General features: G+C 39.4%; 1 protein-coding gene across 1 annotated transcript in view; it reads left to right on the forward strand.

Annotated features, from left to right (window-relative positions):
- The first annotated feature begins 6,870 nt into the window (after positions 1-6,870).
- Positions 6,871-12,727, forward strand: part of LOC124270477 — a 41,085-nt gene continuing 35,228 nt past the window's right edge. The window contains exon 1 of the mRNA XM_046705475.1: positions 6,871-7,806. Coding sequence (XP_046561431.1) covers positions 7,509-7,806 — 298 coding nt within the window. The 5' untranslated portion in view covers positions 6,871-7,508. The remainder of the gene's footprint in view (positions 7,807-12,727) is intronic.

Raw genomic sequence — 12,727 nt, forward strand, 5'->3', positions numbered from 1 at the left:
TCTGATTTACATTTTGAATATGCATTTTAAAAACATTTTTCAGAAACTTTTATTCAAGAATATATATATAATATTGTAGGTCCGCTTCGCTTCAGTCACTTTGTGGAAAGTGGTTATTCGCCAGGAGTGAAGTACGACACTTTGTGCCATATAGCGCCCGTAAGTAGGTCAGAGACCTTATAACTTCCGGTGACAAACAACGTTCCAAGCCTGTCAAATAGTCTCACGGTTGTCAGTTGACAGTAAGCAACCAATAATCCTTGCAGGAATTACAAATTTCCGATCTAACCATACTCACATTAACAAACTATTGCGACTCTCAACAGCAGTGACAACCATGCATGGTTGTACACTTGGTCCGGTCTATTAGAATCATATTTGGCGGAAGCGCATTTTGAAACCAGAACTGCTTCTTGAATATACGCTAGTCACCAGAAATCTGGTACCGGAAGTAAGCTCGGCCCCGTCTCGCAAGGTGGCACGCGCAAAGGGAGCCGAGAACCAGCTTAGTACCGGAAGTGAGGCGAGACTTACAGGCCATATTACGGGAGATCCAGAGATTAAATGTAGGGAAGAACCCTAAAACCACCAGCGAACCTATTAAAGCAGAAGCAGTGTTGTTTTCCATGATTGATGAAACTGAAGAATTGAAATTATTTTTTGACGGAAAGCAAATCAATTTGGTAAACAATCATAAACATCTCGGAATAACATTTGAAGCAAAAGGCAAATGGTCTTGTCATACTAATCAAATTATCAAGTCGTGCTCCAAAATGATATCATCAATGCGGAAATTGAAATACTTACTTAACAGAAATACAATCAATACTATTTATAAGATATTTATCAGACCACACTTTGAATATGCTTGTGAATTATTGGATGGCTGTACTGTAAAACAGAAAGAAAACTTAGAGAAACTTCAGTTAGAAACTGCCAGAATAGTTACGGGTCTACCTAGATATACTTCACGTCAAATTCTATAATATGAGACAGGCTGGGAAAGGCTGGATGAACGAAGAAAAAGAAGAAAACTTTGTCTATTCTACAAAATTCAAAATGATTTAGCCCCTGTATACTTAAAAGATATTACTCCAGATAGTGTTGGATCAAGATCTAATTATAACCTTAGGAATGCTAGCAATATTATTCTACCTTCTGCAAGGTAAAGACTATCATATGATTCCTTTTTTCCATCAACTGTAAGAATGTGGAATAATATTTCTGATACCGAAAGAAATCGACCTTCATTACAAAGTTTCAAGTCGTACTTAAAGTGCGAGCAACCTGTAGCTCCATCATATTACTCGTTTGGAATTAGAAAATTAAATATATGAGTTGAGATATATGACTAGTCAGCTAAATTATGATCTGTATCGTTTCAACATAAAAGATTCAGCTTGTTGTTACTGTGACAATACTTGTGAAAATGTACATCACTTCCTATTAGAATGTAAACTGTACAACATCCAAAAGGAAATATTAATGTTAAATTTAAAAAGTATTGGAAATCGAGACTCTCCAATCACATTGTCATTGATGTTATTTGGAAGTCCTGATATGACCATTCAACAGAATGAATACGTTTTTAAAGGTGTGCAAACTTTTATTCATCAATCAAAACGTTTTGTGTGATCACATGAGTTGTATCCCTTCCTCTACTTAACTTTCCTATCTCTTCTCTCTATTCTTTCCTAATACACATTCCGTTGATTGGTTTGTGTATTTTGTCTTATTTACTTAGCAGGAAGTCCGCTTGGCCAAGACCGCGTGGTCTAGCGGTGAACGCTTATTTACCTTTGATGCGACTAACACCAATTGTAAACTATAATTGAGCCGATCATGTCAACTCAGTGTCAATGTCACTATGCATTTAAGATGCCATCAGACACAGTGTGATATCAATCAGTTGTAAGAAGCGATTTTATTTGATAAAGATTGGTTTCTAATGACGCTTTTTCGCCACAGTCTGCTATAAGGGTCGTGATTGGTCAAAATCAGACACATGACCTAAGGCAGCCAATCATATTACGGCAATGGATACCGTCCTCGTAAACGAAAACTTTTAGATTTAGACAAAAGTTTTGGGTAAAATAATGCTATTCTGAACATATTAAGTAAGAAATTGCTACCTATACGTAAATTATGGAACGTATTCGACTTATCGTGCTAGGCTATGACCTGTGACAAAAATGCTTCATGTATATATTTTCGCATTGAACATCGTGTCCGAGCGTGAAGATTGAGGCGGCGAGAGCCGAGATGTCACTTGTCAGTGACTTGACTTACATTACATGATCGCACAAAAAGATGGAAATAGTAATTTTATATGTACGTTTGACAACTTTTATGAATGTTGTTGTTGATTTCATTCATTAGTTTATTCAATTTATTTCATGAATTCCTCGAAACATCGTTACTTTGCTCTTTGACAATGTTATTGTGGACCCGCTGCCGAAGCAGGTGTCCGAGAATCGTTGTTTTCAATAACATTGCGAAAAATAGTTTATAATTTTAATTCTGCTGATAATAGGGAGATAACTCCATTAAAATCTGTGTACTTCGGACTACTGTATAATTCGGACTTTTTAGTCGGTCCCAAGCTGGTCCGAATTAGACAGAGTGCACTGTATCCACAGCACGACCTGCTTGGATATATTGATAGTCGTTTGGACTTCGTCACTATTCAGTTCCATTAAATAACAGTTTATCACTCGTTCTCAGTAAACCGGGGCCACTGGGGTCTAATACTGTGAAGACATAAAGTACATGAAATCCGCTACGCGGTCATTTGTTTAGTTAATACCGTATCTGAAGTAAGTTTCTGCAAAATATTCACACTCAGGCTCGAACAGAGTTCTCAATATGTGTCAACAAATATGTGACCACCAATCCCGTGTTGTATTTTACCTTACAGTACCCATATATGCTTACGATCTTTTATTCCAGTTGAATTGCGTGATACGCTCAGGAGTTCAGTGATCACAATTGTACACAGGTCCATCGAACTATGGAAGCGAATTAATTTGCGTCAAACCTAATATATAGATAGAGTAATTAGCATTGTGAACTGCTTATTTAGCTGTGTAATGATATCAGTAAAAGATTTAACCAACAACACTAATCAAGAATGGCAATATCAGTTGATAGTTTTCTGCCCGAGCGCGAAACTACAAAGCTGGTCGATGACATACAATCAACAATAGTACAAATATTTCTGTTGGTTGTTAAGGAAAATGATATTATTGGTCTGTAACGTAAATTACTTCTGTTAATATATTTCAATAATGGCATCCACTTTTAATAACAGAATTTTATTTCGGCAAGAAAACTTATAATCAGTCTGTAACAATTATGTTTTAATGAAAACGACACAAAAGCGTCAACCATCACAACTATATCTCCATTTTGAGATATGCTGCTCCCATTGTTGCTTTCTTTCTCTCTATACAATCAGGTTACCTTTGGGCAGCAGTTTTAGCCATTGTATCTGAACAGAAATCCTCTCGACATTGTTATAAACGTTTTATAAAGGGTATGACAACTTTTTTATCATATTGATTCATCCATTCTGGAAACAGTCACGCCTGAATATCGCGCGGGTAATGACATAGTTAACGTTACGATAATGACGTGCTTACCAACACTCATGAGTGCACATAATTGAATTAATCAATAATTTCGATGGATTATTTCATCTACAACCCCTTCACACAAGAATTTCAAATAAAACTCAAACATATTAATTAATACTACCTGAAACGGTAACGTAAATTATATAGTATATAGATCAAGCCGTATGTATTTTGGTTCTTTCATGACACTAACTATAACAAAACTTCCGTTGGATACAATTTTGCAGCAAGCTTAAATGAAAAGAATACGCACTACCGACATGGCAAAAGATGCCGTCATAGAAGCAAATGTTTGCCTCTGAACGTACAATATGACTTGGTGCAATCGTTTTGAAGGTTGATACTGATTGTAAACAGTTTTATTTAGAATGTCTGCTGACAAACACCTCCATTTAATATCAAATTTGAAAGCACCGACAGCCAAAATGTCGTCGACAGCAATTGTCCAAGTTAACTCAGAATGAGTGTTATTCGCATACTTTCACCGTACATTGTTTGGATATACGTTATATGCAAGCTTATGGTTTAGAAGTTAGTTTGCTATTCGTGTTTTCCATATTTAAGGGACCGTTCATAAATTATTGCAAGGGCGGCTGATGATGATTGTTATGGAGCAGCATTTACAATTTTCAATATTAATTGTTATGTACAAAAATGATGACCCCCTACCTCCCCAGAACATTTTAGGTGACCCCACACCCACCCACCCACGCACGCACGCACGCACTAAGGTGACTGGCAAGGTATAGGGCAATCCCGTTATATTCACGTTTCACAATTACACTGTCATGTCGTTGAGGATACTGTTATAACATCCACTAGCAAGGTATGGGGCAATCTCGTTATATTCACGTTTCACACTGTCATGTCGTTGAGGATACTGTTATAACATCCACTAGCAAGGTATGGGGCAATCTCGTTATATTCACGTTTCACACTGTCATGTCGTTGAGGATACTGTTATAACATCCACTAGCAAGGTATAGGGCAATCTCGTTATATTCACGTTTCACACTGTCATGTCGTTGAGGATACTGTTATAACATCCACTAGCAAGGTATAGGGCAATCTCGTTACATTCACGTTTCACACTGTCATGTCGTTGAGGATACTGTTATAACATCCACTAGCAAGGTATAGGGCAATCTCGTTATATTCACGTTTCACACTGTCATGTCGTTGAGGATACTGTTATAACATCCAATAGCAAGGTATGGGGCAATCTCGTTCTATTCTTGTTTCACAATTCCACTGACGGTTTCGAATGGGAAAGTTCTGGTCCTGTGCAGCAAACAAAAGCCTTCTGTGTCCCTCTTCAGGCCAGGCGAAAACATCCAATGACTTTGCAGGATTGCGCTGCACGTCATCGCGGTGCAGAAGTTGTGTAGGGAGCCTTCCCTTGAAATCTGAGCCTGTGTTGACATTCATTTCTGTATTGTCCAGCGGCACAGAACATCAAGACAATCAATAATGTCACTGAGACGATGTTCTGCATCCTTGACTCGTTAAGAAAACCATGGAATGCTTTGTTTTTAACATTAGCATTGACTTTCTTACATGAGGATCATGAGAAAAACAAAAAAATGTGTGTAAACAAGTCTCCAAGTTTCCAAGCTAATCGAACCACGCCCTCAAGTTTTAATCTGTGAATAGATATATATTTTTGTGACGGACAAGAGTGGTAAGATCTATTGTCAGACATGATGTGATGTGAAATTGGGTTTAACGTCGTGCTTGAGAATATTTCGCTCATATGAGGACGTGTATGCGTGCGTATGTGTATGTTCGGCTGCTTGTACTAGCCCAGACTTAAGCTGGTTTTATAGTGCTAGCCCACTGAGATACCATGCCGCAGTGAAGCATGAATACCCCACTCAGACACATTATACTGACTCCGAGCCGACCAGTCCTTGTTGTACCCATTAATGCCGAGCGCCAGGCAGGGACCAACAAGTACCATATTTTAACGTATTTTGGTATGACGCGGTCGGGGATCGAACCTGCAACCTTCCGCTCTCCGGGCGGACGCTCTAACTACTACACCACGGAGGTGGTCTTGACAGACATGAATCCTTAAGTGGTGTCGATACCCGATCCACCCCACAGGCTTTATTCTTTACCTCCAAGAAATATCATATCAGAGCCATGGCTTTCTGCAGACATATATTTACAAGGTGACATTGTTTAATTGTAGCGAAAGCGATACCAGAACGAATTCAGTTGCCAACCTGAATGTTGTTCTGTAGCTGTAGGTACTCCTGTGTGGTATTCCATAGGTATTCAAAATGTATGATACCAGAGGGGTATTAGATGAGTGCAGCTTTAAGTGAGTGAGTGAGTGTGGTTTTAAGACGCTTTTAGCAATATTCCAGCAAAATCACGACGGGGCACACCAGAAATGGGCTTCACACATTGTACCCATGTGGGGATTTGAACCCGGATCTTCAGCGTGACGAGCGAACGCTAGGCTACCCTACCGGCACTGCAGCTTTAAGGGTTGCTGATACTATGATGTAGCTATACAGATGTAATGAATAGCAGGTCGTAATGGCATTGTGCACTTTACCGTAGGTCACACGCGACTCCACTGAAACACGAATATCAACTGAATGTCAATTTGCTCAAGCAGCAGCTGTTTTATTGTGGTACCCGCTTGTCACTGTGTACATTTGCTCGATGTAATGAAGTTCCTGTGACATATCCTCTCCACCCACCAGTGATGAAAATCTTATATTAAATCGATTGAAATGTGATTATACGGCATCACTTGTGAGAGTACTATTTTATAACAACTTAGAAAGAATATTCTTTAATCGTGACATGATGTAGAAATTTGCATTTGCAAATATTACTTAACTCTTCTACTTTATCGATTCGTTTGCTTAACGTTTCTTTCCTATTCAGATATATGCTACACTTATATTCCCTCATCTATCCAAACCCTGTGGTTTTAAAGCTTGGCGAACTGAAATCGGAATTCGGATTTAGTTAAGCTCTGATTCATTTACATTCTTGACTTATGTTCAGTCAATATTACAGGAAAGCGATCATACGAGATAATGGTCAACCGGTATGACTATATAAGGCACGGGACGGACAGGTCAGGCTGTACGGGGAGGAGACAACAATATTGACAAATAACAACCCCGAGAGAAGCTATGCGTCTGTATGAAAGTACTTTAGTCATGTCCGGAACAACCGAGTGCGCATGCGTGAAGGACAGCGTTTGATCCAGAGAACCTTGTCGAACAGGGATAATCTTTTGAGAGATTGGCAGAAAGACGAGCATTGTATTGCATTGTATTGCATTGTATTCCATGTCCATTGTCCTCGAGGAGAAAAAGAGAAAGCTTTCAGGGTCTTCAACAGGTTTGATCACCTTGATATTCTAAAGTGAAAGCGCATTCAACTCCGAGACCCCTCTTGAAGCAAAGAGAAGAGTATTATCCTTTAGAGGATCGAGAACGTTCGAACAGTTCAACATTTAGAAATACAGAACCACAGAGAATGCGTTGCCATGCGTGGATATGTTAACCTACAAGAGAGATAGGTCTACTTGTTGACGTAAATACGGATGTACGGCCAATTAATACGAGAGAGATCCGTACGATCTGCTGTGTAAGAAACGTGTTGAAAGTGTGCCAACAAACTTGTTTTGAAACACTCTAATGAAACACATTAAGTGCGCCTCATAAATCTGCCACACAAGAACGTCGTCACTCAAAAGAACAATAACATTCGATGGTTCATTCCGGTGGAAGTTATATGTTGAAAAATTACAATCGAAGAGTTTCAGATAACAGATAACGATCTTCAGCATATGCCAGACGAAGGAGGTTTGTCTTTGCTGTGAAATATACAGAACAGTTGACAATGATGCTGATGCAGTTCGTGTTTGGCGTTGCTCTGCTTCTTCCCAGCGCGGTTCCTGAAGGACTCGTGTCGCTCATGACCAGCAAGGAAGTGTCTGGACCTCCTGCCATCACCGAGCTGCTAACTCTACCTGCACCATCTACAATCTCCTGCGGTGTTCTGTGTTTAGAGAGACAGGAATGCTCCTGGTACGTGCGAAATGGAAGCACTCACACCTGTTCCCTATACCGAGAGTACATACCAGCTGATATCACACCCCACGTCTTCGATCAGCACTTCACCGGCACCATCTTTGGAGGTAAGACACAGAATATATTCAATTTAAAAATTTATAGATATGTATTGTAGAGAGGATTGTTACTGAATGAGAATAGTTTTACGCCGTTTGTATCAATACTCCAGTATATTTTCAATGCGAGGGACACGACCTTCAAACATTGCACCATTGTGGGAAGCGAACCCGGATCTTAGGCTTGATGAGCAAACGCCTTAATAACTAGCCTGACCTACCACTTCAGAGATGGCTGTTAATGTCGCAGTTACAGCTGCTTCTCTGTCTCGAAATGGATGGAAACAAGGTAAAGACATTTTACATATGTTCAAACGTGGCCGGAGTTAGGCATCCATTCTTCCATTCCGAATGTTTGAAATGTTTACAACTTCTTTGAGTGGCATATTTAGAAGTTGGTGAATCAGTTAAGGACATACGTTATGGATGAACAACGGAATCACCCGAATAAATAAAAAAGTTGTTCATCTATAAAGTTTGTCCTTATCTGAAATGTTTTCAAGTTGCTTTGAATATTGATTCTCAAAGATAAGATGTCTCAGATACCAAGCAGCAGTTGTGCATTATGAAAAGTTTTATTTTATTTTATTTTTAATCCTATTTTAAGACAATTGAAGTGTACAAGTACATGTACAAGTATTCGGTGTTGACTCAATGCCACTAGATCTAGAGTTCATGTTTGGATGTAATTTCACTGTTTCACTGGTATTTAAAAGCTGGTGAAGAGTAATGGCAAGATGCTTTATGGATAATAACTTCTTTATTTTCTATTATGATGCAGTGTTTCGGTACATATATTGGTCATACAACCATTCTGCTTAACATCAGTATTATGATCACGACCGATACGTCGCATCATAATGAAATAAAGAAGTTATAATCCATAAACGTATTTTGTCCTTTATTGGGGATAACTTAAGACCATTTAGAAATTTTAAATTCCATAATTTCCGCCAGATTTTCTTCACGTTCTGTACGCTAATTCTGAGAGCAATAAGCACACAAGTAGTTGTAAAAAGTCTTATGTCTTTTTCTGACAGTATACGTTGTATCCTTCAATGAACAAAGGAATTCACCCCCATGATATGTTTCTTTTGCTCTGACACATATCACTGCTCTTGCATGCTGACTTCCACATGACGTAAGTCATGCAGCTAGAATGTAGTCTGTTCCGAGAGGCAGTGAGTGAGGGTTAATGCTTCCTATAATAGTACAATTCTATAACGATATATCAGTTTGAGGTTGGTGTGAACCCTGAAGTTATGCAGGGGGACAGAACTACTATATTGGTGAAACCCACGGCTATTGTGGGGACAAACGTAAATTAACATGAAAACTGGGACGGAGGGTCCAGAGTAGTCATGCTACGTCTTTTCAACCCGTGAAGATCAGGGTAAGAATTGATCTTCAGTAACCCATGCTTGTTGTAAGAGGCGACTAACGGGATCGGGTGGTCAGGTTCACTGACTTGGTTGACACATGTCATCGTATGCCAACGGCATAGATCAATGCTCATGCTGTTGATCACTGGATTGTCTGGTCTAGATAGACCGCCGACATGTAGCTGGAATAATGCTGAGTAGAGGTGTCACGATACCGAAATTTCATCTTGGAACGATACGATTCGATTCGATGCATATCACGATATGCTATCTTTAGTTTTTTGTATTTTTTAAAGTATATTTTGATAGCAAGTAACAGTGTCAATTTCTAGTGAAATCAACAATTTTAAGGGCAACGATACATGTCACGATACGAAAAACTGTATCGATATATTTATCATCAGATAAAGTATCACAATTATTCACACTACTCGTCAGAGCTCTACTGATGAGTGCGGCGTAAAACTAAACTCACTACCCGCGTCTTTTCATTTTTCGGTGTGTATCGTAACATGTGTTATATCTGGGATTACACTTTCTTAGTAAAGTACAAATTCTAGCACTTTTTTCAGTTGAGTCCCCTATGATATTCGAACCCACACCCTCAGAGTCAGGCACCTAATCGCCAACACATACCTCCCTTCAAGAACTCTACGCTCTAGTCAACAACAGCTCCTTCGGGTGCCTGTCACCAAACTTAAAACTTTCGGCTCCAGATCCTTTTCTCAGCCGCTACTCTGTGGAACTCTCTACCCGAATCACTGAAGTTGATTCCATCTCTTGAAACTTTTAAATCCAGTCTTAAATCCTACCTTTTCTAGCACTATACCTAAACGATACATAACTCATACCACTGTGGAGAACTCAACTACCTCTGTTTCCATCGTTTGAGGCAATGCGCTTTGAGCATACCTTCATGGCGTGGATATAGCGCAATATAAGTGCCATTATTACTATTATTATTATTAACACACAAAGTCAGCCGCCTAACCCGCTCAGCCACCGCGACTTCCACTGTGTCTTTTCAATTATATATGCTTATAGTTTTGTTCTATTTCTTGTATTATGCTCAGTCAACAACAACAGTAGTCAGCGGACTTTACATCTTTTAATCTGGGAAAGAAAACAACAGTGGTTAGAATATACAAGTATTCTTAACAGTTAGGGTGCAATGACAACTGCTGAAAACGTTCATCTTTTATCTTAGAGATAGCAGAGGACGTACTAGTATATTAATATGGATCCTCATTTCGACGTCGAATGCTTGAATGGCTCTACAGCTTGTACTACAGCTGAAGTTCCACTGTACACAAGATATAGGCGCACATTGTCATTAGTGTTCTGTCTGGAAAGGTAAATGGGTTTGTCGTTAGTTTAATTGTGACAACTAAAAGGGTTCTCTACACATGTCCATACACTGAGACACTTGTGGCACTTGTACGTAATGAAAGCCTCTTGTGGCTGTTAAGAAACCTGTTATAACTTACAGTACATTAAGGCATTACAATCATGCCACTGAAGACGCCATTGTACGCCTACGACCGTAAAACTGCTTTCATATCCAAGATATGTTATATTTGGGTCAGGATTACACTTTCTTAGTAAAGTACAAATTCTAGTACTTTATGGGGTTGAGTCCCGTCCGGGATTCGAACCCACACTCTCAGAGTCAGGCACCAAATTGTCAGCACACAAAGTCAGCCGCCTAACCCGCTAAGTCACCGCGACTTCCACAAAAATGGAAGTCGGACAACTGGTAGTCTAGACTGCGGATTTTGTGTACCCCTCTGATAAGTGTAAACCCCATTTCACCTCACTTTCATATCACAGTGTTGGTCTGGAAGTTAACACTCATGTGATGGCAATCTACTATCTTTGCTTCATCCATGTACTCTGTGCTGAATTCAACGACACACCACGGCAGTTCAGTAATAGTACAGCACCAGACATGTTTTACAGAGAGTACACAGAGCATTAAATAGCACACCTTTGAGATAAAGCACATGCTTGATAAATTTATTTGATAATTACTTTTGATGCATGTTGGATCAATTCTTACATAATCAATTGTGTTGCTACATTCGAACCATTAGTCTTTACCTTTTTTCTAAAATTATGGTTGGTCTCTGTTGTTTCCTGATGGGAAGAGAAGCGTGTGACCATGCTGAGTTTATGAATGCTGCCGTAACTAGGGCAGGGACGGGTACCCGGATAGCCGGGACGGGTGGGTAATGAGTTGGATCCGGGTTCCCGTCTCAATACCCGGACCCGTTGTGATCATGTGACTAATAGATTAAACAATGTAATATGTTATTCTTTCATGATTAAAAGGTTGTATTGTCTTTGAAGATTTAGACATAATTTACAGTCAATTCTTTTAAACATAAAGATAGTCTTTCATTCTTTTATTATTTTTAGGAATAATCTATATCTTGAGTTTTATTTAATCATGAGAAAAATAAGATATATTAGATACAATGTTATCGTTTGATGATGACATCTTGAAATGAAGATTTGAAATATTGTATTTAACAAATAGGGCAAGTAAATGTTTGTGCCAAAGAAAGTACAGACCAATAATGATGGTCACACATAAGAATTCTTATTCGCTAGTGATGTAATATATACGGGTATGTTAGTTTCAGGTAATTACGTTTGCACGACTTTGGCGACTGTTCTAAGCTTAGTAAAACGATCTGGATAAGGTGTGCTAAGTTTTGGACTAATCCAATTTTGAAGTGTACATTTACTTTTGCCCATTGAGTCATTCTTAATACATCACACTTCACACTATGAAGCAGAACAGATGTCTTCACAGACTGCTACAGAATAATCACAAGAGTTCACCGTACAAATTACATATTATCAGTGTCAATGAATCACTACCACATGGTGAGATGACTTGAAATGGGGTTTCACGTCGCACTTAAGAATATTTTGCTCATATGACGACATGCATGTGTATATGTGGCTGCTTGTACTAGCCCAGACTTACGCTGGTATTATAGTGCCAGCTATACGTCGCTCTTAGCAACATTCCAGCAATATCACGGCGGGGGATACCAGAAATGGGCTTCGCACATTGTACCCATGTGGGGTATCGAACCCGGGTCTTCAGCATGACGAGCGAACGCTTTAACCACTAGGCTACCCCCACCACCCCGTATATGTAACTAATGTATGGGCTATCATGGCCTTTAACTATACATGTATCATTAATACCATAGACAATAACAACCGCCGATTATTATTTGACGCCTCAATATTCAGGCGGCGACCTGTGAATAATCTTAGTCTTGCCAGACAAATGAGTGATATTTTGACCATCAACGTTCACCGACGAGGCATGGCGACACACCAAGCTGGACACTCGTTCCATTTGGTCGCCTTACTGTCCTGGTGACCTATTCTGACACGGAATCCCCACGGGTTGGTATCCGTGATACCTTCGATGTCATCTCTGTATGCCGTTTGTTACATTTCTTGCCAAACCCATGCGGGAATCCAGCCAGGCTTAACCACGAGGCTAACCCTATCGCCCTACCTTA

The sequence above is a fragment of the Haliotis rubra genome, unplaced genomic scaffold (assembly GCF_003918875.1).
Source record: "Haliotis rubra isolate DU_JTF1 unplaced genomic scaffold, ASM391887v1 Scf152, whole genome shotgun sequence".
NCBI lineage: Eukaryota > Metazoa > Mollusca > Gastropoda > Lepetellida > Haliotidae > Haliotis > Haliotis rubra.